Source organism: Amphiura filiformis, chromosome 6 (genome assembly GCF_039555335.1).
Source record: "Amphiura filiformis chromosome 6, Afil_fr2py, whole genome shotgun sequence".
NCBI lineage: Eukaryota > Metazoa > Echinodermata > Ophiuroidea > Amphilepidida > Amphiuridae > Amphiura > Amphiura filiformis.
Window position 1 is genome coordinate 51,950,035 of NC_092633.1, and position 27,888 is coordinate 51,977,922.

Genomic DNA, 27,888 nt, shown 5'->3' on the forward strand with positions numbered 1-27,888 from the left:
AGTACTTCCGCTTCCGGGATAAAATCCGGCACACGTGCTGCATGGTATACGTAAATAAGCTTAAAGGGTTCCCTTGCTTTATGTGCTTACTATAGTTATAGCGATTTCTCCTTTGGTTGTCATTTCTACATAGTTATGGGGAAGGAAAAGAAGAAGGTAAGGAGCTTTGCCTTTGGCTTTGTAACGCTATGATATGAAATTGTTCGAATTGTTCGAAATGTTCTAACTATACTAACTAGTTTCGTGTGAACAACCGATAGCTTGTGTCGTGATCACATCCATGATCATGTAAAGTTAATTTTTTATCACTTCCGTGGTCCGGGTACGCGCTAGTGAATTGCGATCGCGTAGAAGTTACAAGGTCGCCTACTACGCGCCGCGCCGAAGACCAATGGGTCAACCGGCTTGTTTGATAATCAGTGTGATTGTTTAGTTCATCACGTAAACTTGTACATGTAGGTAACCCAGGCAAACCTTAGTTAACACATTTGCTAGTCAGCCAAATTCGCCGACAATGTCAATGCATTTTTACATAGAAATTTAAAACAAGTGCCCGAAGAAAGAAACCTACATAAATATGTTTTCTATACTTCACTTGACCCAAATATGTGATTTTTTATGGTGATAAGTCACCCGCACATGGAATTTTAGAGGATTTGGATAGCAGTTCCATTAAAAAAAGCTGCTATCATAATGAGACTTAAGATCTAGAAACACCCCGAAATGCCGTTTTGGGGAATTTTGCTAGCTGAAACTTTTTGATGAAAGTCAATCTTTGACAAGATGTAACTTTGCTACGGAAAGTGCTATGAAAAAATGGTTTTCAGTTTTGGCTTTGTTTACTCAAGGGCTTTAATTTGATATATGAAATGATGCAGTTTGATGGCAAATTTGAATTCACCTAGCATACCTAAAACTTGTATGGCTGAAAATTCGGACCGCGCCCCATTAAGTTTACTGATTTCTATGTTTTGAAATTTGTTGACGTTTGTTATGATCTCCGATTCCCGGTCAATTATTTTAGCTGTGTTACGTCATGTGCATGACGCTGCGCACTGGGTACCAGCCAAACTTCAGAAAAAAAAACATGATCGCCGATAACGATGTGATATGGGACTTACATAGGATTACACAGAGATATTTCTTGCCAAAATTTGACCATTTCTAGGTAGCTTGGCCCTACTTTGTCTGCGTTATATGAAAAAGGACAGTCTTAAGTAAGTAAACGTGCAACGCTTTTGATGTTTTGGGAGACTGGGAGGGATCATAACCAAAAAATGATGGAGCCTATAGTTCTTGACTGTGTAATATTCCTTCACCACATTATCGTACGGTAACTAACAGGCTTATGTATCCGTCTCTTCCGAATATATATGGACGTTCAGGGCAAGTCATACTGAAGTATGACTTGCCCACACAGGGTTGCCCTGAGCGTCCATATATGTTCGAAGAGACGGATACATTGCATGAAAGCCTGGCAATTTAAGCTTCCTATAATATCAATTGCACTGAACATACGAAGTCACAAACTTACAAACTTCAATATGCACTTCAAATACAGCAGACCAGCTGTTAATTATTACCGATCCTGTAGAATAACTTACATAATTGGTGCTAAGTGGTTATCAGGGTTATAGCCATGCTGGTCGGTGCCCAGTGTCCGATTTACAAATTTTTTCCTACCTGCACTGGTGCATGTAGCCCAAAATTTCTACATGCACAGCAAAAAGTGTGCATGCACCAAAATTAAAGCAAACATAACATCACATTGAATCACGATCATTGTCAGTTAAGCTTGTAATAATATTTCCGGCTCCCCTGTCAGTGTCATTTTTATTTTTTTCACTCGCCCCTTCACTCGCCGATTTCTCAGCCAAAACACTGGATGCTGTGGCTTCATCTGTTCTAGAACTAGTTGCCGATGAGGTGCATGATTTCCAGAATGATGCAAGTGTTTTTGAGCTATTTCCTTTTTGCTGGACATTATTATGATTATTTTCCGTACGTAAACAAATATTTCCCACGGTTTAAATTCCGGTCCTTTTTTTTCCAATGAAATGAAAATGACACTCTTCTACATGTGCGAGGGTATCGGGAATTGGTAGCATATGATGACAATTACGCTAGCCCCTCTAGGGAAGTCATAGTCTTGGACCAGACTGTATGTGGCTATCGCGAATGTTCGTTAGGATGGACGAGTATCAGACCGATGCAAACTGGCTGTGTAGAAGACTAGGGAAGTCAATGAAAAAAAGTGACAGTTCTCACGTGATAGGGGTATCGGCAATTGTCAATTGTGCGATTTGTGCCAGCCCTTCTAATGAAGTCAGAAGATGTTGCGCTAAAAATAGATTGGGTTTTTCCCAATCGGACTGACTGCTTGTTTACTTTTGTATATTGGCCTTGTCATATCGCTAGCGCTAAAATCGTACATGCACGTGTGCAGGCAGGTAGTGAAAAGCTGCATGCACAGAGGGAATGTTACATGCACTGGTGCAGGTATGCAGGTGGTAATCATCGAACACTGTCGGTGCCGGTCGTGGGTAACCGGCACGGACCGGCACTAAAAAAAAATTAAAACATTTTTTTTTTTTTTTTAAATTTTTTAAAAATTTTTTCCCACAAATGTTTTATTCATCATAAAAAGAGTAAAAAACCAAAAAAAATTTTTTTGGTATACCTCCTAGCCTATTCCCAGATCCCTTGTGTTCGCTAAAAAGACTGTGCCCCGAGCCAGCCCTCTCTAATTGGGTAGTAAAATTAGCCGGCACTCAACTTCGGCTAGCTATAACCCTGGTGGTTATGGTAACCTCTGACACAAGTTGGCTTTTCAATCTTTTGAATCTTGTTTCTTGTTCTACAGTTTCAAAGTGGCACAGCCACCAGCTTTATATCGCGACCATCAGCAGTGAAAAGATTGCAGCTTAGTCTCATTGATTTCAGGTAAGGTCGGTAAATAAATGTAAGGACAAAAATGTTTGATTGTTTTACTTTTATTAGGAAATGATGATGAGCAGTTCTAGTGGGTATTGTAGTGTATTTGGTTATAGAACATTTCTATGAAAAATCTAATTAGCAAAATCTTGTATGTTCGCATGGTTCAATTTGATATGTTTGGTCACAGAACTTTTGTTATGTTTGATGTCAATTTGTGATTTGATTGATGTTTAATGATTTATGTAGGCCTATACTTGTTCTAATTTTTTCCAATCATGTGTTTGTGGTTTGCTTTTGACAAAACACAATGACAAAAAAAATCTAATTAGCAATGTGTGTTTGTGTACATGTAGGCTTACCCAAATAATGTTACAATGTACATGTATAAGTGTGTTTATCATGATCAGGGCCGTCTTCAGACAGAGGGGCAGAGGTATAATATGTAGCGATAAATTTTGCCATGGGGTTATAGGTGCATTCTTTTAGCTTTTGACTCATAAAATTACCACTAGAAGGTTGCTGAAAAGGTTCATTTGAGCCATATGTGATTCGATCAAGCAAAATCAGTCAGCACTCTGAACTTGTAAATTTTCGGTTTCTTATAGGATAGTAAAGCATTAACAAAGCTGCATTTTGCAGATAACTCTATTGAAATTGAACAACCAGTTCTAAAGGTATGGGCAATTATAAAAAGGGTTTCCAAAACAACAGGAAACAAAAGTAAATATTTCTTTTGTTTGGTTATATCTCAAAATTGATATTTCGATATTTTGAGTCCCGACTGATTTTGCTTGATCGCATCACATATTTCTATTGCCTTGGATCCATGGCACAGCAGCTGAAGGCTGAAGTATCCCATTATGCTTTGCGGTACCATATAGTAGAACTGAATGTGCCATAGAAAATGTACACAAAATCCCTCACTTCAACTTTCAATAACTGGCTTAAATCAGGGGAGGTTAAGACTTTTGTTTGCAAAAATATGACCCCTAAAGTATTGTGAAACTATCCATAGCTCTCAATATCTAAGCAGCTCTTGTTTATATTTTGTATACATTTGCTATGGAGCATGCAGCTATACTGCAATGCTTGCTGGGATACTCCTTTCAGCTGCTGTGGATCCATGGTTTAAGGTAGTATGAACGGCTACGCCGCTACGGTGTCATGCTCAGATTTGCTTGAAAATGATACAGAATGTAGAGATGGGTGAGAAAAACTCACCTGCCAATTTTTAATTTTTTCCACAAGAGCGTTTTTGATTTCCGTAATTTTTTGTGATTGGAAAACCCTATAGACTTTACACACGGCATGTTTTTGGCATGTTGCCAAGTTCTTCAAATCAGCTTAATTTTTGAAAACAAATAATTTGTTTAAATGTGATTTTCTCTCCTTTATACCCACTGCATAAATCTGGTTTTTAATTTATTTTATTGCAAAAATGCTACTTAATAAAGGACATCAATTTTTTCCAAGATATTGGCCTTAACAAAGGAGATATAAAATGGTAATGTTAGTACTTTTTTCAATTTTCTTGACTTTTTCTAGAAACACTAAATTACCTATATTCTAGAATTTTTTTTGAGCTAACTATAGGTCCAATTTCAACAAACAAGGTGTCATATGAAAGGTAATCAAATTTAGAAAATTCTCTCGCCAGCTTTTTTTAATTAAGTGTTTCTATTTTAAGTTATAGGTGTTTCTAAATTCCCTAAAATCAAAAATTTAAAAATTAATTTTCTAAAAAATTAAACACTTTATCCGCAAAAAAAGCTGGCGAGAGAATTTAGATATTAAGCTTATACACCATCCCTGAAAGTTTGGAAACCATAGCACACTCCATGTTGGCAAAAAAATTATAATGTGGAAAAATTTAGGTAATTAAAAAAAAATAAAGAAATACATAAGAAATGGTAAAATTTTTAAAAAAAAAAAAAAAATAGGTGGAGTGAAGACTTATCTTTAGTTTGTTCCAAGTTTTAAATTAATACACAATTCCAATTTGCTGTTGTGGCTATTTTGCTGCAAGCTTGATTAGCCGTTCATACTACCTTAAAAGAGAAAATTGAAATTTTTGACCCCTGGGAAGAGGGGTAGAGCTGCAAACCCATTGCAATACAATGCATCCTGAATGCGCATTTAACAATGTCTCCTGCGACCAGCAGCACCACACATTTTAATGCTTTCATGATGCAGTTGCAATTTGCACAGCACATATAAGTTGCCAACAAGTATAACTATGGCCGACAAAATCTATGAGTGGGGGTGTCACATTCCCACATCTAGCAATGGCTCTGATCACAATAATTTGTTATACATTACATGTATTATATGTGTATGAGGGGGCAGTCTGTTCAAATGATTTGGCAGTTTATGCTGGTATTTTCAAGTAACTAAAATTTGATATCTTCCTATATTTCTGCGGTTTTATTTGATTCGCCTTGCTGTTGTGTTGTGCACAACAACATCTTTGGTGGATACTGTATTTTGTCAAATAACCGCCCCCGGGGGCGTTACATTTTCCCAAGGGGGGGGGGCGTTTATTCAAGGTCAATTTTAGAACGATAATTCCGTTAAAATCATTAGGTAAACTTAAAACTCACGCTAAAATGACGAACTGTGAACTAGAAACACTGACTTCTGGTTCACTTCCGGGTTTCCAATCCATATTTTCGCCAATTATTGACGCTATTATCGACCATGTGGGCAACTTGGTAAGCTTACATGTACTATACAAGATAGCATGAAAATATCGGTATTTTTGAAACATCTTGGTTGAAAAAAGTGGTGGGGGGCTTTTATTTGAGGGGGGCCACGTACTATTTGACAAAATACGGTATTATACCTGTTTTTTTTTTGTTTTGTTTTTTATAAATTATAACTTCAAAATGAAATTTGGATTTATTGTTCCCATTATTTCTTGTTACTGAGTTCCAGTGAAATGCTTGTTCAACACAGGGTCCAACACTTCCATTGGTAGTGGTAGGTCATAAATTATCCTCAATCATATTCACCTATTTTCTAGGGTTTATGTTTTGACCCTATGAGAACTACCTACCGATTGGCCAAAATGAACATTTTGTCCAGTTTTGAACCAATCAGCAGGCCTTGCCTTTTGAAAATTGCTGGCAAGTGACAAATCATTTTCCTCAAAACTTGTCAGGTGAGCTGTAGGCGAGTGATTGTATTAGTATTACACCAAATGTTGGCGAGTGATAAAAAGCTCTCCTCAGCTTCATTTTAGGGGAGTGATGGCGAGTGATTACTCTCACTCGCCTCAAAAGACAAGGCCTGAATCAGGGAGGGTATTGATAAGATCATCTGCAAATGCAAGTTTGACCATGTAAAGAGTTTAAAGCCTAGTCATCATTGATAATTGAAATAAGCATTTCAAGTTATCAACCAATCAGAAATGCTGTTATATGTAGATGCCCAGTAGTGATTAGTAGGGGATTAACCAAATTCTACTGATATATTTACACTGTAGGCGATTATGCATCTTGAAAGGCATCTACCCTGTACAACCCAATAGTCTCAAGAAGGCTGGCAAAGGCAGCAAAGTGACAAAGACATACTACAGATATAAAGACATCCAGTTCTTGGCTCATGAACCAATTATCAATAAATTCAGGGCACACAAGGTAAGTTGAATTGTAAATTCTTTAATCATATTCAATCCCTACCCTGTATCCCAGAGAAGATAGCTTTAATAGACTTCCCACAGTGCATTTCTTCCATTTCAATTTTCTGTACTGATTTGCTACCCTGTGCTGTGTGCAACACAGGTTGATAGTGGCAAGAAGTACTGTATTTGTTCCATTAACTGCCCAGGAAAACAAAAAATACTGTGCAAACTGGTGGTTTATTATCTTTGTACCAGAGATGTAAGTTTTCGGGAAGTCTCATGGGTATGTTTTGGTTTGGTTCTTTCTCGGGCATTTTTATGCTTTTCACAGGAGTTTTTGCGTGGCTTATATCTTTGTAGTGTGCCTTTTTCCCCCACCAGTCCCAAGTACAGGGAATAATAAAAAAAAAAATAGTGTGCAAAGGTGAGTTACAGAGCCCTTAATAGAGGGTTGCTTCAATAATTGGTTAAATACAGGGGGGTCTTCCCCTCCATCCGAAACACATTCAGTCCGAACCACCGCTAGTCCGAATTTTTAGTGTTAGGTAGGTAGGGTTAGGGTTGGGTTTAGGGTTAGCGTTAGGTAAGCTTAAAATTTGTACTAGCGGTGGTTCGGACTGACAGGTTTTGGACTGACGGGGTGTACCCAAATACAGTAAATATCATCCAAGTCATATTGGCAATCAGTTCTTGGAGCTTGGACGAGAAGAAAAAATGAATCATGTATAACCCCTGGTTTGAAAAGACATTGGAAAACACAGAAAATAAAATAGTTGAAGTCTGATTCTATCAAGAGTACTGTATGTGACTATATTTCCATCTTTGGTTTTTGAGCAAAGCAAATTGAATGAATGCAACATACACTCAGTGTGTTATCAATATCAGCCACAAGTTTCAAGGGGCTAAACCCCTCTCCTTTATGAATAGAATTCGCTGTCATATACACCTGTTCCAAATTTTGATATGCCATAGTCTTTGTGTTGTGATCATTTCGATCAGTGGTTCGTAACAAAGAAAGCGTGATCCAGTTGACTAGCAATGGTCATATTCTAAGGTGCACTAGGACACCTAATACCATGTGATATTTACAAAAGATACTATGTTGATTTCTGCAGGTATACACACGCAAGCTGAAGAATGCTAGAGTGAAGAAAGAGAAGTTAAGAAAACAGATTCTACAAGAGAATGAACCTACCTACAGAGTAGATCACATTGTTAAAGAAAGGTATCGTAGCATACAGTGGAGTAGCGTTGTAGGGACATGTGGGCATTTGCCTAACAATCGATTGCAAAATTTAGAAAATCCCACAGGAAAGATTTGAAATTACTTGGTACTCTAGGTCAGTAAACATGACTAAGATTTAATCTTTCCTGATAGAGAAGTCCTTTTCAGAGGGCTGAGATTTTGGAATTCTATATAGCGAGTGCCATCTGCAGAGCGACTTTATCAAAAATAATATCAAACAAATCCACACTTGATTCAGGCCTGTATTATGATTATATAGGCCTACTGAAAAAATACTTGAAAAGAATTATGCTAAACAAGAAACTTGTTTGTGTTTCGCTGATCCGAGCTGGATGAAGGTCATATTGATTTATGGTCTACAGATGCCTCCAGGCCAATGGTTGGCATGTTCAAATCAATATGTTGGATATCCTATGGTCCTGTAAATGTATTACAATCAATAGAGGCCGTTAGCATGACGTCATATGCCGCCATCCTATGTGTACACGCTGTGATGGTCGTTCGATCTCCGTGGGTGAACATCAAGTTCACCGCGTTGACGCTGTGATAACAGCTGCGTGGCAAGCTGCGCCCCTGCGTGCAGTGTCCGGACGCATGAACACGCAGATCATTTGTACCCACAAAATGGCGAAAAGCTGACAGCCTCTATGGAGAGCATGGCACTATAGTTCTCTTGCTCGAGAATGCTTTCTGTACAAATCAGGGCATGCAATGAAGCAAACTGCAACTTCTGAATTTGCATCTTTTTTGGGGGGTTTGGATCATGAACTATTTCAACGAGTTGTTTCTTAACTCTGAGCTAAAAGATGCAGCTATTGGCGCATGGCTGCTGGTTCCAATTATGACATATCTGTATTTGTTTAGGATATACAGGGGTGAACATAAAATTTTGGTACCTTATTTCTTTGTTATTACAGGTATCCTAGTTTTGTTGATGCCATACGCGACCTGGATGACCCACTTGCGCTGTGTTCACTCTTCTGTACACTGAGAAGAAATGCCAAGATCCGCAACGTAGAACTTATACCTCTGTGCCGCAGACTAGTTGTGGAATTCATGAATTATGTCATCACAGAAAGAGCATTAAGAAAGGTAAGACACTGTTGATGCCCAAAATTTACTTTTTGCTAACACAAAATGTCCAATGTGTTGATGAAAGCAGCAATGGTGTCTAGTCTGTCAGAAGATCTAAATATTTCCCACAAACTACTGTGCTCTGAATATGTCCTTTCCTGGATTCTTCCCAACCAGAATCGAACAGAAATGGACCCAAAAGAGAAAAATGCTGGTTTTGTACCACACTTTTCCTGATTGTTTCTGGTTCCCTCCATTCCCTGACTAAATGTAGGCAAGTATTTGTCAGACCCGAAACTTTTCTTATACAACTGTCAGCTAATTGTGATTTGTTCGAACTGTCTTCCTTAGAAACCTCAGATTCTTCCCTAAATGGTACAGTCTGGACATTGAACCATTGAATCTTTGGACTAACCCTTTAAAGACCCTGCTCGTGTGACCCCTTCTCAGGGGCGTTGGGCAGTACTTAATCCAGATCCAGAGAAGACCAAGCTGGTATTGTCTGACACCTGGGCTCTGTATTTTTTAGGTGGGGTGTGAGAGTTCAGCTTTTTTGGAGTTTTTTATTTTCAGTTATTTCTTGTACACTTGATCTGTACAAAAGTATAGGGTCCTCCCAAATTACATCTTTTTGCTAGCTGTTTTTAGCTTTTCAGCTCTTTTTATGTGGTGACTCACCCCCCTGATTTGTAAAATTTAAAATAATTTATATAGTAAAACATTTTCCTGCTAGGGGATCCTGACGACTGCATTCTGTATTTTGCAAATATTTTGCCTTTTTTCTTAACTTCAACAATGTTTTTTTTTTATATTTCAGGTGTTTTTGTCAATCAAGGGCATTTACTACCAAGTAGATATACAAGGCCAGCCAGTCACATGGATAGTTCCATATGCATTCAGTTATAGTGTAAGTTGTAAGCAAGGCATATATTAAATGGGCAATTCATGATCCACACCCTCATCCTCCCCACTTTTCTCAAAAAACGTTGTGATTTTTATACCACTGGAAGCCTCTAGCTACATAATGTTTATGTACAAAAAAATGTTTGCAGATTAATTTGTTTAGCAAAAAAATTTTCAAATTTGAATTATGTTCTGGTACACCAGAACAAAATATTAACACTGCATGGCCTATGGAGCCGTGTGATACACAATCATGCATACCTCGCTATTAAACTATTAAATCGGAATCCAACTGAAATTTTGGGAATAAGCTTTTTTCGTTGATATCTACTGAAAAATGGCATAAAAAGAGGATGCTAGGATCACGAAATACTTCTTTTTAAGCAGGCAGGCACCTAGGCTTTTTTTACCCCATGGTTGCCCAGTTTTGGCTCCTGGTGTTTCCAATATTTTACATTACAAACAAGGAGCCATTTTTTGGTCCAGGAGCTCATTTTAGCTTCTGGTCCAGGCATACCTAATATAAGGCATGGAAACTTGTAAGCATACACAAAAGAGATACAAATATGCTGCATGTGCAAAGCAGTTCTGTCTGTCTCACTTTGTGGAACAATCGACCCTCATTAACGGGTGTTGCTGGGACTTAAATGCATGGTGTATATTCTTGAGGTTGCCATTATTTCTTCACTAGGGCATTTCATATTCGGTTAGAGATCCGCTTATAATCCACCCCTAAATGTTTATTTTATTTGAGTGAAAATACATGTATTGGTAGGGCTATACATGTATATAGCCTATACACCAAATTCATATTTTCTTTTGTGTGTCATGTTTTAACCAGTTATGTTTTAATATAATGATGTATATTCATACATAGCGGTATAAATAGAAAGCAATTTAAGACTTCAAATCTTCAGAGCAATAACATCTGCTGAAGACGCCAGTGGATCCGGTGAAAGCGCTCCGGTGAGTGTAATTGAGTAGCGTAGAAGTCTTAAATTGCTTTCTATTTTCAATTTTGTTTTACATGTAGTTCCTTTGTGTATTGTAATATTACATGTAAATACTGAAACTGGCATAAAATTTAACAGATTTTTATGATTTTCCTCCATTTTGCAGCAACCAGGAACTGTAGATTTGAAGATAATGTCAACATTTGCTGACTTCTATACAACTTTGTTAGGTTTCATAAATTTCAGGCTTTACCACTCTATAAATCTGCACTATCCTCCTAAGGTAAGAGAGAAAATCTTAGTAGCATAATATTGTAATTCCAATTGTTAGATGCAAAGCTGAATTTATACTCGATCGCATTTGCAGAATAGTGATTCTCACACATGCTCAATGTTTACTTCCGTTTTCAGAGCGTCAAGCCGATCAATCAGTACAAATCGCTGAGGTAAAAACGATGTCGCTTTTGCAAGTTTTCAATCGCAACTTTTGAGCGATATCGGTTGACACATGAACCAATCATTTCCAACCAACTGGATCTATTATTTTGCTAATTATTTACCTTTCTCGATTACCTTGATTCTTGATTAATTTACCTTTCACCGACTTTCGGTGATAAATTAATTAAAAGCAATGATAATTATTAAGGCTCATATTGAAATTCCCTTACACAGGAAGGTGTGCGCCATCCTGCAGCTTTCCTGTGCTAGCCGCCTTTTGTTAAAATCCTGGGCAGGGTGTATCACTGCCACCATGTTTTTTGAACCCTGGCAGGCCCATGAATGTTTGAAGCATTTTAAATATGTTTTTCTGGGTCTGTTTTGTCTCAGGTTGCCTTAAATCCTGCCGATGCCAAAGCTAAAGGAAGTACATCCTACAGCCTGAAAGATCAAGAGGAAGAAGAAAAGGTTTCATCATTTGCCCACGATCTAGTCAAAGCCAAACCAATGCAAGAGTTGGATGAAGAAGGCATAGATGAAGACCAAGAACTCATTGGAGGAGGGGTGAGTTATAAAAAAAAAAGGGGTACACCCCGTCAGTCTGAAACACTGTCTGTCCAAACCACCATCAATCTGAATTTTTGGGTTAGAGTTCCTAACCCTAACGCTAACGCTAAGGCTAACCCTAAACCTAACCCTAAAAATTCGGACTAACAATGGTTCGGACTGGTGGTGTTTCGGACTGAGGTCAAAAAAAAAAGGGTTGTTTGTCCATAGAGGCTTATGAAACAGTTGGGTCGGTAGGCCTGGTCGGATTTTTTTATATTTTTTACAGGTATTGCACTTGAAACTGACAATTTGAAGACTGGTAAATAAGTCAAAACACACAGCACTTTACTGGTTTAACTCTTGAGATGGTTCTGCATATTATACTGTTCATTTTCTTTACATTTTCTTTCTTTAAATTTATACTAACCACTGTTTTACTAGCACATTCAACACAAATTTAAAAAAAAAAAAGAAAAAAAAAAAAGACACGGTCGGGACCATGTACAGTCGGTCGGACGTGGACAAACAAACAATTTTTTTTTTTTTTTTACGGGGAGACCCCATAAAAAAGTCACAGGGCATGGTATTGGGCTATCCCAGTTGTAATCCATACAACCCCTGTGGAAGACATGACCTTAATCTTTCACACAGGGAGTGTGAGTTTCAAACAGGGTTACCTGAATGGGTGACTCCATTTGAAATCTACACCCCTGTGTAGGAGATAAAGTCACGTCTTTCATAGGGGTGTTTGAATTTCAACTGAATAGCCCATTTTGGAAGCAGAGCGACACTGAATGTGTGACTCCATTTGAAATTCACACTCCTGTGTAGGAGATTAAGATCATGTCTGCCATAGGGGGTGTATGGATTTCAACTAGAATAGCCCATTTTGGAGCAGACAAAACAACCATTCATAAAGTTACGAATACCCAATACTAGACATAACTTTACGAAGGGTCCCATAGTAAATCCCTATTACTTACGGAGGGTAATGTTCATAAGTAAGTTTAGTGAAATGGAACTTACGACTTGTCGTATGTTACGAACAATTTTGAGACTTTTAAAAAGAAGCTTCATAAAGTTAGTAAAATGGACCCCAGGTCGATAACGCCGTGGCAATCACTCAAATTGGCACATTTTTTTGTAACCTTTTACCTGTTGTGTTACCTTCGTTCTACAGAATGTGCTAAAATTCCATTTGAAATGAATACTCCCTGTGGAAGATATCTCCAAAATCTTCTACGGGGGGAATATGGATTTATTTCGCGGCAAACTTAATGGCTAGGGTTGTAATGTGAGAAGCCATATACTGTAAACATTCGCCTAATGGCGCTATGGGCTCCCTTGACATAACTGGAATTTTAGACACAAACTAAAAGTGCCCTCCCATAAAAATCACACCAGCAAATAAGGGCACATACCCTTAATTCTTGTTGGGATTTTTAGAGGAGGGAGCTCTCTATTTGTACATGAACTTTACTCCAAGGCAAAGGAGCCCAGGTGCGCCATTAGGCGAACGTTTACGGTATTTCATCTCTGTGAAAACTGAACATATGAACGTCCATGTGGAATATGCGTAGGCATATAATCTGACAATGATTGCTGGGCGATATAGGAAACACAAAAACGCAGCCACGGAATAGCTGGGTTCTTGTGATGATCATAAGCAGAGATGTTGATGGATGTACAAGGTTAAAGAATGAACCTATTACAAAGGTGTCTTGTGCATGTGTCATTGCATGTTGTTTTTACTGCATAATTTAGGGTATAATAATTGTGCTATTCCATTTTAAGTCCACATTCCCCCAGTGAAAGATTTTGGAAATATCTTCCACAGACCAGGGAGTATGAATTTCAAATGGAATTAGCACATTAGCCAACTCCATTTGAAACTTGCCCTCCCTCTGTGTATTATTCGGGTTTGAATCTTTCTCAGAGGGTGTATGAAATTCAAATGAAGCTGCCTAATGAGTACATTTCTATTTAAAACTCATACTCGCCCCATGGAATATATTTCCTATCCTCCACAGTGGGAATGTGGATTTGTATCGGAATAGGCCATCACTTGTTTGTCATCCATCATTTTCCCCCAATACAGGATCTTGACGAAGAACAGAGACAGAAATTAAGGGATGACGAGGAGAAGCTGAAGAAACTGAAGAAATTATTTGAGAACTGCAAATTCTTCTTGTCAAGAGAGGTGCCCAGAGAATCACTTACATTTGTTATCAGGTGCGTATGAGAAATCAGTTATGAACACAAGGCCATGTTAGGGCAAAAAAAAAACATGTTTGTTTCCTGTAGCAGGTCAAAAAAAGTCATGCGAAATGCATTTTTTATTATTTTTTTAATATAATTTATGTCTTCAAATGCAAAAAAAACACACAAAAAAAACCCAAACTTTTTTGCTGCAAATTGGAATGGGAATTTACAGTGGGTCTCTCCGACACACACAAAAAATCATAGTTCTTCATATTCAAGAATATTTATGATCCCCTTTCAACCTGCAGATTAAAAAACCTATTTAAAAAATGTGTGATGTTTTCTCCAGTAGTTTTTCACTACGCTTTTTTGGTTGTGTCTTGTTTGTTGTGTAATGTGTAAATGTTTACTCCAGTAGTGTTTTATGTTATTTTTTGCGATTTTTTTTTCTGGTTTTTGGTTTTTTCTTTGTAAGTGAAAAAAAAATTCTTATGCACAAAATAAGCCATCAAAAACTTAAAACAGGAAACAAACATTTTTTTTTTGGGGGGGCCTTATACATTTTTGGAAAATTTAAAGGGGCAAAAGGAAAGCTGTAGATGAAAGGATCGTAATCCCCCAATGGTCTATTCCAATTGTAATGCACACTTCCCTTATGGAAGACATAACCTTAATCTTTCATACACAAGGTATAGATTTCAAATGGAGTCAGCCATTCAGGTAACTCAATTTAAAATCATACCCCCTGTGTGAAAGATTAAGGTGTCTTCCATAAGGGGTGTATGGATTTCAAATTTACTAGCCCAAATATACTTTGTCGAAAAACCATCTTAAAGATATAGGGGGTTGGGAATATCAAATCGAACATCGGAAAGTGTGTGGAACGTTGATTATCTTATTTCTTTGGGATATTGAAAAGAAATTAAATATACAGTTGAGATGTTTACATAACTGTTTGTTTTCAATAGTTTTGCAAATGTTGACATTTTCTTCAAATCTACAGTTCCTGGCTGTTGCAAAATGTAGGAAAATCATCAAAAGTTCTGTTAATGCCAGTTTCTTCAAATCTCATAAACTCACGTACACTATACATGCACCAGAGGTTGTATCTGTTTATTTATTGATATATTTTTCCCAGGTCATGCACTTTATTCTCCCTATGTTTATATTGTTTTCTGCTTCAGATGTTTTGGTGGTTCAGTGTCATGGGACAAAGTGTTGTACATCGGAGCAACGTACGATATTTCCAATGAGACGATAACACATCAAATAGTGGACAGACCTCAACCAGATAGACAGTATCTTTCAAGGTAACAAAACAAATGCATTGCATTACCAATGTGACCAAACACAAGACTCATACGGTGTAAGTCAAGTTAGCTCAATCGATAAGGCGTTTGATTATGATGCGAGAGGTTGTGGGTTCGAACCCTGGCAGTGATTTAGTACGCTCTCATTGAAAAATTGAGTAAGCTTGAAATTTCCCTGGACATGGAACTTACTGCTAATTACCTCATTGTAACCCGTACAAAACTTGGGGAGCTGATCCTGGTTGCGATGGTCAATTGTGGAATGACTAGGACGTGCGTTTCTTTGCTGCAAAGTCCCAGAGTTGTTGTTTAATGGTTTGTGGAATGATATGGGGCCATAGTGGTCAACGACAACCTGTGTGCTGAGGCTTGTGGAGCAATGTCTAGGCGTTTTGTGCCTGTGTGTAGCGCACTATAAATCACTGTGCTTTTTTAACATTGTAAAGAGAAAATGCTCTCGTGCATTTTGCAGTGGCATAGTTAACAACCCCCATTTAACAATATGGGGTCAAATTTTGACCTCAAGTTGTGGAGGAGTTTTTGTAACTGAGATGTTTTAAAGTTTTTCTATAAAATGTACAAGCATATTGTTCTTAAAGAACTGTGCCCTGAACAATAACTCTGAAAAGAGAGAATAACATGTAGATTTAACAGGTATACAGGGTGTACAATTTTATTTTGACTTCTCAGGAAAAAACTAAAAAAGTTATGGCACAAATGTTATATGCAATACAATTAGTAATATCTTGGCTAAAAGAAGACGTTTAGTTGGTTTCTTTACTAGCTTAGGTTCAAAAGTTATGTCCGATTAATTAAATCGTCCAGAAAACATGTTGGGCCACTTTTTGCGTCCCGGGTTTGCGTGTATCAAGTTTGCACCGCGTAGATATTCTTATTGCGCATTAAACATTAAAGAACTGACAAAAAAGAAGTGGTGTTTCTTCATATAATTAATATGAACTCAATAATAACATGATATTTCTCTAAAATCTATAAATGAAGTCATGAAATTTCTTTCAAATTATCTTATAAATTCTCATATCCCTGAGATATCATTGGTAAAACTGAGAACAGCTTTTGCATCCGTAAATACAAAACAATAAAATTTTGAAATTAAGTTAAGCTGGGCTTCTAGCTGTTCTGGGGCGACCACTATTGCCAGCATTTCTGTTAACAAATTCTACATACTTCTCATAGTTATATGTAATTGTATACCTTGATGGAAGATGTGAGTTTGGAAAATGAGCTATAAACTATAAACAATCTTATGGTTTCTGCTTGACTCCATGTGCTACCAAATGTCACAACCATAGAAAATACTCTCTTCCAACGTGAATTGGGCTTGAAGGTGTTGAGCTGCAGCCACGATTTCTAGTAAATGAGGTTGTTATGTCAGTGCTTAGTTGTGACTTTCAAAAACTCAAGGAGATATTATATTATGTAATCATTTTACCACTTCGAATACCCCATTGTTTAAAACTAACTATCATAAGAGCACCGTCCAACTGGTCCATGGTTCAACTCTATTCAGTCACTTTTGTAACACTTAGACAAAAGTGGCCCAAGCGGTTTTATGACTAGGTTACATAATTGGACATATCTTCACTTTTATACCGTCGTTTTTATTGGAGCAAAGCTTATCTGGTGGCTAAAGAAATTATCTTGATAGACATATAAATATCAAACCAAAAAATAAGCAGCATACTTGTGTCATTCTATTTTCAAAATTGTACAAATTTTATTGTTACACCCTGTATATCATATGAATCGGTCATTAAAGCCAAAATGTACGATTTCCTATTTGTTATTCTATGCTCAAAATGCTGAAATAATACTAGTAATAATTGTCGGGAAGGGTTTCTGTAAATTTTGAGCTGAAATAACAAGGTAAAGTGAAAGAAACCCTGCTGGTAATTTTGGCCGTTAACATGCAGTTCTATAGGAGGACATAAAGCCTTGATGTCGAACTTTGCTCTGTTGGCCTTCAAATACAACTAATTTGGCTGATTCTATTTAGGTGGAAGCTGGGACATGTGAAAACATTACAAATATGCCGAAAAATCAGGTTTGAAAAAAATTAACCAATTTCATATAAGATTGTACATTATGGCTTTAATAAACTAAAATAAGCCATGATTTCAGGTAAGTTTAAACTGATTTACACAAGCAAAAATAAGCCATATCTTTCTTGTAATTTCACAGATATTACATCCAGCCTCAGTGGGTGTACGACTGTGTCAACGCTAGAATGCTGTTACCAGTAGAAGACTACTTTCCAGGCACTGTGCTACCTCCACATCTATCGCCATTTGTAGAGGAAAAGGAAGGGGAATATGTGCCACCAGAAAAGAAGGCTTTAATGGATAGACAACACGGCGTTCAACCAAGTAAGTACATGCATTAATGGCTTAAAATGTGTTTAAACATAACCTTACGCCCTAAGGGCTTTTTTACGACCAGAAGGGAAAGAAGAGTAGAAAGAAGGAATAAAGAGAGAAGACAAAAAAAGAAGTTTTTTGCTGTGGTTGAGATTCCAACCCGATACCCCTCACATGTTAAGCACTGGGTCGGCAACCGGTAGCCACAGGTCTTTCGCTGGGTCTTTTGTTGGGGCAATTTTACCTTGAAAAAATTAAAGCAAAAAATGAATGACAAAATTATTCAAAAGATTTTTCTCTCATACATTTTGTTTTACAAGTAATATGAATCTAACCTACATACTCCACAAATTTTACATTAAATATTTGCGACATGAGGCATACCATAAAAATTGAGCGCTTTTGAAAACATGAAATTGTAACAAAGTCCGGCGCTTTACAAACTGAGTCAATGGGGTTGAGACACACATTTGCAGTTTTGCTTATTCGTATATAACTATGTGTATCAATGATTTCCTCCCAACCTTTTACACTTTTGTGGATGGGGCTCTTTATGTTTGCATGTTTTAAAAGCGCTTGATAGTAAGCACATAAGCTAACTATTGAGTTTTTATGGTATATCTAAAATGAAAAATTGCACCAAATATTGGTTTTCCGGCCAGGTACAGGAAACAAACATCATTTTTTTATAAGCTTAAATAAATAACAATGTTTTGATTTGCTTCTTTCAGGTTCCAAAACAGAAGAAGAAGAAGGAGACGACGAATCATCAGAAGATGAAGGAGACAAAGATGCAGAAGAGAACGAAGATGAAGAAGAGGAAATCATTGAAGAAAGTGGAGAAGAGGATGATGATGATGACGATGATGCGAGTAGCAGTGGAGAGGATGACCAGCAGGATGAAGGAGAGGAGAAGACTATCCGAGAAGCAGAGAAGAAGAGATTAAAAGAATTGAAGGTGGAAGAAGACAAATCAACTAAGGAAGTATGTAACTTCTGCTAACTACTATTTCTATCATAATTTAATTCTCGGACACGGCATGTACATGTGCAGTAGAAAGCAACAAGTGCATCCCACAAGCGTATGACTTTGTAAACAATATTGTTTACCAATCACGCTACATAATGTTGTTGCAAATTAAAAAGCAGCCCTGTGTCCAAGAATTAATTATAGCGGTTGTAATTGTATTTTTTGCATGTATGTTTTGTATAATCATTCAAAAGCTGGTGGGCTATTCCATTTAAAATCCACACCACCCCAGTAAAAGATCTTGGAAATATCATCTACAAAGGGAGTATGAATTTCAAATGGAATGAACATATTAGGCAGCTGTTTGAATCTCATACATCCTCTGATAAAGACTCAACCTGAATCTTCTACAGAAGGAGGGCGTGATAAAAATTAAAAGTAGAATTAGTTATGACCCAGTTCCATTTGAAATTCATACTTGCCCTGTGGAAGATTCTTAGTGTAGATTTTAAATGGAATAGCCCAATTTTAGTCTCTTATGGCTGTTTAATGTTTAAAATGGATAGTATACCATGATAAATATTTGCATGTTTGTGATCATTTACAGAAGAGCAAGAAGAAGAGATTATCAGTGGAGCCAGGAGAGGTCCAGGTGGTTGACTCAGAATTTGAGGCTCTGAAACAAGCAGGAATGGAAAGAAGACTGCAGGAGATGATGATACCTAAGAAGAGACGATGGCTGTACAAGAGACTCATGAAGAAGAAGAAGGACACCGCTAAAGAGGTAAAATAATTGAGAGATAGCGATGTTCCATACGTGTTGCGTGAACCGTGCGTAAAAACAGTGTTCAAAACAGAGCTAGTCTCGGTACCAAGATGGATTGTGCTCATTTGTCACGAAGGCGAACAATGTGGCTGGAACAGAGACTAACATCTGATCTGGTCAGTAGAGGAAGAAGCGCTTGAAATTTAATGGCCACCGGGTCTTATTACAGCATGATTTTGACTAAAAAAACAGGCTGCTTAAAATTAATTGTATTTCAATGCTTCCCAAATATTATGGTTACCAAAAAACAAATATTTTGGTAGATTAAGGACCACTGCATCCATACATCTTGACCTCATTTTTAAAAAGAGACTTTTTTGTGGCGAAAATTAGGGGCGTTGCATGACCGTCATGACGCCAAGAAAAATTTTAATTTCAACATGAACCATGCATATTATAGGTATGCGTTTGTATCAAACAGGCAAAACGAAATGTAGTTTTTTATATGGCCTATCTGACATGCATTTCAATGGACAATCTCTACATATAAACCGTGTGTATGAATGAAGTAAAATTTTCTCACCTCAATGTTGCTTTATTATCATGATTTCATACAAACAAAAAGGATCATATTATTAATAGTTAGACTTTCCTTCGTATGTTCATTATCCTTGACAAATTTTGTGGATTTTTAACAGAGTCTCCACATTAATTTTGTATGTGCAAAATCTTCAAAATTGGCTAAATACCGGATGGCCTCGCTTCGATACAGGAGAATGATTTTGAATAGATCCGCAGGTGTACGATCACAGTGTTTGGAAATCGCAAGCTCTCTAATATCTACCAGTTATCTTGAGACATTATATAAATATCAAACTTTTAGCTACATTGTATACCACAAATTTTTGATACTGCACAGTAATACCGTCCAGGATATTTTGATACTGAACGGGCAGGCATGTTTGCATTGGTGTGCGTAACGCGTTACGCGGCATACATGTGCACTTGGATATCAAAGCAGGCGTAATTGATTGAGTTTCGCAGTATGTTGTTTTGTACAGCTGGCAAACATGATGAATATTATTACACAAAACGACTTATTAAACAAAAAATTAATTCAGCCCAAGAGGGTAAAGGGGGAGGGGGTTATGCGACCTTAGTTTATTTTTTGTGTCTCTTTTTTTTTATTATGAGAATATTTTTAAGTATATTCATTTCAAACAAATATGTATATTTTGCTAACAATTTGGTGAAAATCAGATGCTTCTATATGATTTGTAGAAAAAAAAATGATTTTGGCTTATATTGTGTACAACAGAGATTTGCCATATTTTGTGAGGGTTGACTCACAATGATGTGCTGTCATAATGACATAATATGGAAGATGTTGATCCCTGTCTTGGTATCAATAGACAGAAGAGGCCATAGCTATATTTTGGTATCAAAAACAATGTCACCATAATACATTTAGTTATGAGAATTCAGAGGGAGGTTGCAGCGACCCCCCTTTCAGCAGATGTGTTGCAAAAAGTGCCTACATAGACTTGGGTTAAAAGCCTAGCAAGCATAAAACGTTTTGCAAAAATCATGCAAATGTCAGGTTATATAAAAAAAAAAAAAAATATGAAATGTTTTTGAAAACTTGCTGCCAAACATTTTGACGACATATTTAAAATGTTGTAATGGTATGCATATAATGCCTTTATATATATCCCAACATTGAAATATTATTCAAACATATTGGCCAAATCTAAGACATGTTTATAATGTTTTAAAAACATTCATGTTTGCTTGGAGTATGTGTACAGGTATATAAGCACTGTATGTATACATGTCATAAACTTTTGCACAGTGTAACCACATATAACAAGTTCAAACCATTAACTTAAAACATTGTAGTGACTGCACAAGAGCAACAGCACCCTCTATAGTTATACAGGGGTCAAAATTAAACATGCTTATAAATTTCTTTGAAAACTGTCTCATTGTTGTTGTTTTGTCAAGTGTATATTTGTGGCTACCAATCTCTTTGTCTCTGATTAGTGTTAAATTATCGTCTATTTGTGGTACAAATTGGTGCAGCCAAGCAAGGTATCTTTTGTCCTGTCGTGTACAACAAGGGCAGATCCAGGAAGACCTGGGTACCTGCCCACCCCCTCCTCTAAAGAAAATAAAACAACAAACATTTTCAGGCTATTTTGAAAAACAAATGCCAATCGTTTTATTCTGATGGTGGCGTAGCATGCCACCGGCTCCCCCAGAATGGCCAATAGCTGCTTTTGTGTGCTGAAAAAATTTTCATGAGTGTGCCCCCCATTTCAAAAACCTAGATCTACCCTGTACAAGTACTGCTCAATATCCTGGTGAGGTGTCATGCGATGGGATACAGGGTGTGCGCAAAGCCTGATGCTGGAAACTTATTTTGGTAGTGATTGGTTATTACTATACTTTGAGTTTGCCTTTGATACTTATAATTGGAGGGTTTATGAGAACCAGAAGCTGTAACTAACAATGAAACACATTGTGAGTTAAGGCTTTCCGGTTCCCAACCCTCGAATTATTGTTTCTAGTTGGCTGTTCCAATCTGTGGTAGTTAATGGAATGAAAACTTGTGCAAAACAGTTGTTTGTAGTTATATGGTACTTATTTTAATGATGCTTGACTGGGTGCAGCAGGTTTTGTACTGAGATTACAAGTTGACACACCCCCCCCCCATCTTTGGTGCTTGTAATAAGGTTCTGTATATATGGGTATCACAAATTTGTGATGTAAATATTCCATTCCAAAGAAGGCCTAACAAAAGATGGAGGATGTAGTCAATCATTAAAATTGAAGGATTCCTTCAGTTTGTAGCTAGTGATTACAAAAAGTGCAAAATTTTCATTTAAATAAAAACAAACTCAAATCATGTTTGAACAAATTCACCAGGATCGATATAGTAAATGCATTAGACAAGGTTCTTAGTAACGGATCCAGAAATTGCACTTATTTGTATAAGTTTCAGCAAACACTGTTGCCTTTATCAACACTTGATGAGTAGTGACTGCTATTGGCAACTGATACTCTAACTGATCTTAGAGTTGCCACTTGTTGTTTCTTCATGGGATTTTCTTGAACCCTGTTTCAGAAACTCATTGAAAATATGAGATTATTGGTACTGTCCTTCATCTCAAATCTTTCTCAATCTGTTGTAAAATGGGTAATTCCATTTAAAACCCACACTACCTCTGCAATGGAAGATTTAGCTAGTCTTCCACAGAGGGAGTATGAGTTTCGAATAGAATACATAATCGGGTAACTTCCATTTGAAATACACACTCAAGGTATGGAAGATATAGGTAAAGCTAAATACAGCAGGAATATGAGTTTCAAAATGATTAACCCTGACCAATTACAAAAAAAAACATACTCCCCCTATGGAAGATATTTCCAAAATCTTCCACAGGGGGAGTGTGGATTTCAACTGGAATAGCTCAATGTCTAATGGGTAACGATTAAATACAATTAAATAATGAATAATGAAAGAATCGTCTCATCCAACAAAAAATATGTGATGGGGAAACTTAACTTCAACTTTGATTAGCCTAATATAAACCTGTCTGGCATTGAAAATTGTATACAAGAAAACACAATTATGGCTGATTGGCCTAATTGGCCAAGAATTGGCATAAAATTGATTTCACCTTTATGTCATGGACATACATTGTATTGACAAGATTGATCTAGACAATACCTTTTTACTGCATTGTTCATCAAACACAAAAATAACCGATGTTTTTTTGGTTGGTGGTCATCAAGTTCAAAGTAATTAGGCGTACACATACTTATGTATGAAAAAAGAAAATGGAAATGATGATTTTTTTCTTCTTCGATCTTAATGAATTTCTACATCACAATGTAGCTCTGTCTAAATACATTTTTCAGTATAACATAGGTCACAAGGTATGACATGACTGTTTTGCCACTCTGCAGACCAGTGATGCCAACAAGGGGGGGGGGGGGTTAAGAAGGGACTTTACCCCATAGGCCTGGGGTCCTAGGTGCCTGTAAAAATTAAAGAAAACATTCTTTAAGGGGCACATAAAAGCACCAAAAAGTGACCGGGGCCCTGGCATTCATTTTACCCCCGGTCCAGTATGGCTCTCGGCAACACTGCTGCAGACTGGCATTAACTCATCTGAGGCTTAGCTTCAAATTGCATTTTTAAGGAAGGGGGATATTTGAGGGAGTAGGCAAGATAAGAGAAGATCATGATGACAATCAAATAAATTAAATCAGTCAAGGAGTTTATCCAGAGTATTTTTTTCTGCACATGAGTATATTCACATAGCTAGCAGGTCATGTGATGTCAGTGAACCCTTGCAAGGATCAGCCTTTGACCATATACTACTGGGCCCTATTTCATGTACCACATAATTAAGTTGGAGCTTTAAGACTTGGAATGGTTTTTGTCTTTGATAAAGTATTTGGTATAATGATTGAGAACCAGAAAGCCTTTTAAACTCAAAGAATGGCATTTAGAGGAAAACAGGTTTTAATATTTTTGAAAACTATACCTATTTACAACTCACCATGTAAGTGCCTGATCCTACAACAGGAAGTTGTATCATATGTATTATAACAAATGTCAATTATAATTAAGAATAGTGGAATTTAAGATATTCTTTAATAGTATTTCGTAAAGTACCGAGTTTGTCTTTCTGGCGTTAACTGAAATCTATAATCTCTGAGTTACGGCTTCTAACTTTCAATGTTGTCAATGGTGGATGGAATGTGTTATTATAATCGCTTTACTTGAAGCCATGACCATTATAAAATAGATTCTGTTTATTAACAGTACTATTTAAAAATAGTTCTGTAACTACACTCAAAAAAGGACTTTGAGCCTCAAGTGGCATGAAGGTTGTTAAAAACTGCCTTTGGAATGTACATAGCAATTATTATAATTGTGCAGACCAGAAAGCTTTATCTCAGGGTTTGACCAAATTAAGTTCTGGCCAGAAAGCGTCAACTCAGAGTTGAGGCTTTCCAGTCCTGTTACTGAAATCACATCTTCTTTCATAATTTTAACCATGTCCTTCAAGGTTAAGGTTATACAAAGAAACGTATAAAAAACGTATAAAAGACGTATAAAGTTGTTCTCTAAAACCGCGTTTTCTCAGCAATGAAATATCGCAGTGAGTCAAATGTTGGTGCATGGATGTATCTTTACATTATTTTTGTGTGTTTATACAAATTTTTAGAATCCGTTTGAAAATCCTTCGTTTAAATCATTTTTACGCACCATGTTCACAAGATCAAAAACGCGTTCCATGCAGTTTTTTTCAAATTTTCGCTCCGTATAAAACCACGCCGAGTGGTTGTTTTCTCCTTTTTTGCATTGTACTACAAATCGACCAAAGAAATAATGTTGCCATGGGGAAGAACCAATTACAGTACCGATTAAATTTTATTAGCCCGTTTTGGGAACAATTTTCGAGAATCTTGTACCACAAAACACTGTTATGTAACATTATCGATATCTGGATTGTGGAACGTTAATTTTGATTTCTAACTGCCTACATTATTTCTCCAATGTCTGGCGCTTACTTTACCATTTGAATTTCACTCCAAATTTAAGCTACTTTTGCAAAAAACGAGGTTTTTCGCCATCGATACCTCCGACATTTACAGCGGTAATGAGCGTGTTTATCATAAGAGCCTGTTTACGCACTATTCCATAATAGTCAGTTTGAGATCAATCGATTTCATATGTCCCTTCAGTTGCTCAATCGGTTAGCGCGCCGGACTTATACGTTCGACTATATAATACTATATTTATGAGCTGGAAAATTTGGTGCGTGTTCGAGTCCCTCGTGGTCCATTCCGTTTATTTTATTTTATTTTTCTCTCACTTTTTTCCTTTTTCTTGTTCGTTGCTTTCTTTCTGACTGCAGCGATTGATTGTTTTTGCCCGTTTTTTTCATGATATAATTCAGGAATTTTTAGGCTATTCTAGTCTAATAGGCGCGGCCTATGAATATATTTTTACTTATTAGTTTAACAAAATATTGGTTGTTGGTTTTGTTATTGTTGTTGTAGTTATTGTTGTAGGCCTATATATTGCATAATCAGGGTATAAATAGGCCTACTAGGCCTATTACAGCATGGGAATCATTGATTTATTTCACGACAGATATCATTCAGGATAATTTTAAAATTGAAAATTTAGAAAATCCAAAGGAAAATTGCCAAAACGGCTGCCCACAATCACCCCCCATCAGCCCATATGGTCCTATCATGGTCGCCCCTCCCTATCCCTGCAACATATAGGATGACTCACGAGCAGCGGTTTGTCCGTGGCGCCCTAGTTCAGATTGATACACTATTATGCAGCGTGAGTTCATTCTTTTCTGCATGGCTGTTTCCATTATTAACTTACGCCCCTCTGGAATCAAGCCTTGAAAATCAATTGCATTTAACCTTAATGGTTTGCATGAAGTGTTTTATTTGTGTTTCATCTTTACAGATTCTCATGTCTCTGTGTTCTGTGATTTTTTTTTATATTGCAGTCCAGGAAACTGACTCAGAGGAGAAGCGATTATGAAGCAGAACAGAAAGTAAAGAGGAAAAAGCAGAAGGCATCTTCAAAATGATCAGGTGACAACATGGCAAAATGGTAACACAATACGCACATCATGTTCTTAAAGCACTAAGACCCAATCCACACAAGCGTGTTTTCCAGTCAATTACGATCGCATCATAATCGTTTTATGATATTAGTATTGTGTGTTTGTTCAATGTCATTATAGCGTACTATAATAGTGTCATCATCCGCGAATGATGATAATTTCCATCATTGAGCCTTGTGTTGTAATTTGCTGATGTGTACGCATTTTGTCATTGTATCATGTTGACTCAAATGGACTTCGTAATTACTTTGTGGTGTGTATAACCAGAACAAATTACGGCACAATGACGATGTGAGAATGTTCCTATCATTTGTTTATCATAATCGTGTCATAATTGGGAAATAAGGACACAATGGCGAAAAAATATTAGTGTGGATGGGTTCTTACATGTATGTTAATATGGAGTGTATTTGAAGGCTTATTCAGAGGAAACTGAAAGTCTTGTGATTTGGGTTATGCTGCCTGTCATTTAATTAGATTCACATTATGGCTTACTTTGACTGTTTCATACACTCTTATAGATATATAGTGAGAACCAATAAGAGCAAACATTAGAAAAATAGTGTTTCACCAGCAGAGATTTATCTCTCAAGTACTGTGACTGCAACAATTATTTATGCAGTCAAACAATAAGTCGGTATTAAAGCTGTAATACAATATATAGTTGCGCAGTCACACAGTAAGTCATACATGTAGTTGATTTAGCTAATAAAAGCTATGAAATGCTGCCAGTATTTGATCATAGTAATTTGTCTCTAAATTATTGTGACTGCACATATGATATAACAATTCATTTTGCAGTCACACGGTAAATCATAGGTGGCAAACTAATGAGAATTAAAGACTCGCAGGTAAAGCTGGAAGCTTCAACACCTTTTATATAACCTATTAATTTCTATATAAACTGAAATGTACAACAAACAAATGACACTTTCATCGATAAAAAGCGTACACCATGTTCAATCTCAATGTTAAAGAGTTCAAACTGAAAGAGAAAGTTCTTCCCCACGGGGAATCAAACTCTCCTTATTCTAGATATTTGGTTCATCTGCAGTACACAGTTCTTTGTAACTTTTTGGCAAAGGTGCTATATATAAATGATTGTTGTAAATGATAATGTTACACACATACATTGTAAGTATGGTGTAAAGATACAATCTGCTCAAAACATTTAAGGTTATTAATTATTTTAAACTGTTGTGATTTGGTAGTTCACAGCATCTTACAAATGGTAGTGAGCTTTGGCAAAAACTCCATTGCTCAATTCATAGTGGCGTGTAGAAGAATTAAAATATCACAGATATACTTTTATAGGTGCTGCGGTTCTTGAGTTACGTTGTAAAGAGGGCTGAAACAACACTTTTGTAAAACGTACATAACTCATTAACAACAATAAATTAAGCAAGTTTGCAAAGTATACGATTTGTAGAACTAACTTTTGCAAAACATCAAGGTGTTAATTTTCAATAATATATTGATCTAGATAATAAAAATCGATTTTTAGGTTGCTTCGACCAACAATACCTCGTCTACCCTTAACTACACTAGGCAATAACCAGTTGTCCAGCAGCTGAGTTTTAAGTACAAATCATCGTAATCTTTAATAAGAATTGTATATAAAATTCCATAATATTTGTTTGACCACTTCCAAAGCAAAAAAGTATTATCCTTGCATGACATTATTCACTTTATGAAATCAATATTCCATACCATGTAATGTTGATAAACATGACCAAATTTGACCTAAATAGTGCTTCCCTAATTAATATCACCCCTGTGAATTGTTTTATCTTGCATCTGTTTAAGCACCCCCCCCCTTTCAATGCATTTTTACAGTGGTGGTGGAAGCATTGAGAGTCAGGGGGGAAC

The 27,888-nt window shown here is 36.8% G+C and overlaps 1 protein-coding gene across 1 annotated transcript; it reads left to right on the forward strand.

Annotated features, from left to right (window-relative positions):
* On the forward strand, positions 1-26,104 carry LOC140155581 (pescadillo homolog). The gene is made up of 14 exons (XM_072178484.1): positions 1-156; positions 2,864-2,943; positions 6,422-6,575; positions 7,675-7,784; positions 8,723-8,897; positions 9,697-9,786; positions 10,902-11,018; positions 11,564-11,737; positions 13,821-13,954; positions 15,109-15,234; positions 17,437-17,621; positions 18,344-18,597; positions 19,190-19,366; positions 25,900-26,104. The coding sequence occupies exons 1-14, from the start codon at positions 136-138 to the stop codon at positions 25,981-25,983; spliced, it is 1,881 nt and encodes a 626-aa protein (XP_072034585.1). The 5' UTR covers positions 1-135; the 3' UTR covers positions 25,984-26,104.
* Positions 26,105-27,888: the final 1,784 nt, after the last annotated feature.

Excerpts from the sequence above, each read along its gene's own strand:
- LOC140155581 (XM_072178484.1), top strand. The coding sequence starts at position 136 with ATGGGGAAGGAAAAGAAGAAG. Across the intron at positions 18,598-19,189 it reads AAGACAAATCAACTAAGGAA|AAGAGCAAGAAGAAGAGATT; the intron begins GTATGTAACTTC and ends GATCATTTACAG. Across the intron at positions 19,367-25,899 it reads AGAAGGACACCGCTAAAGAG|TCCAGGAAACTGACTCAGAG; the intron begins GTAAAATAATTG and ends TTTATATTGCAG.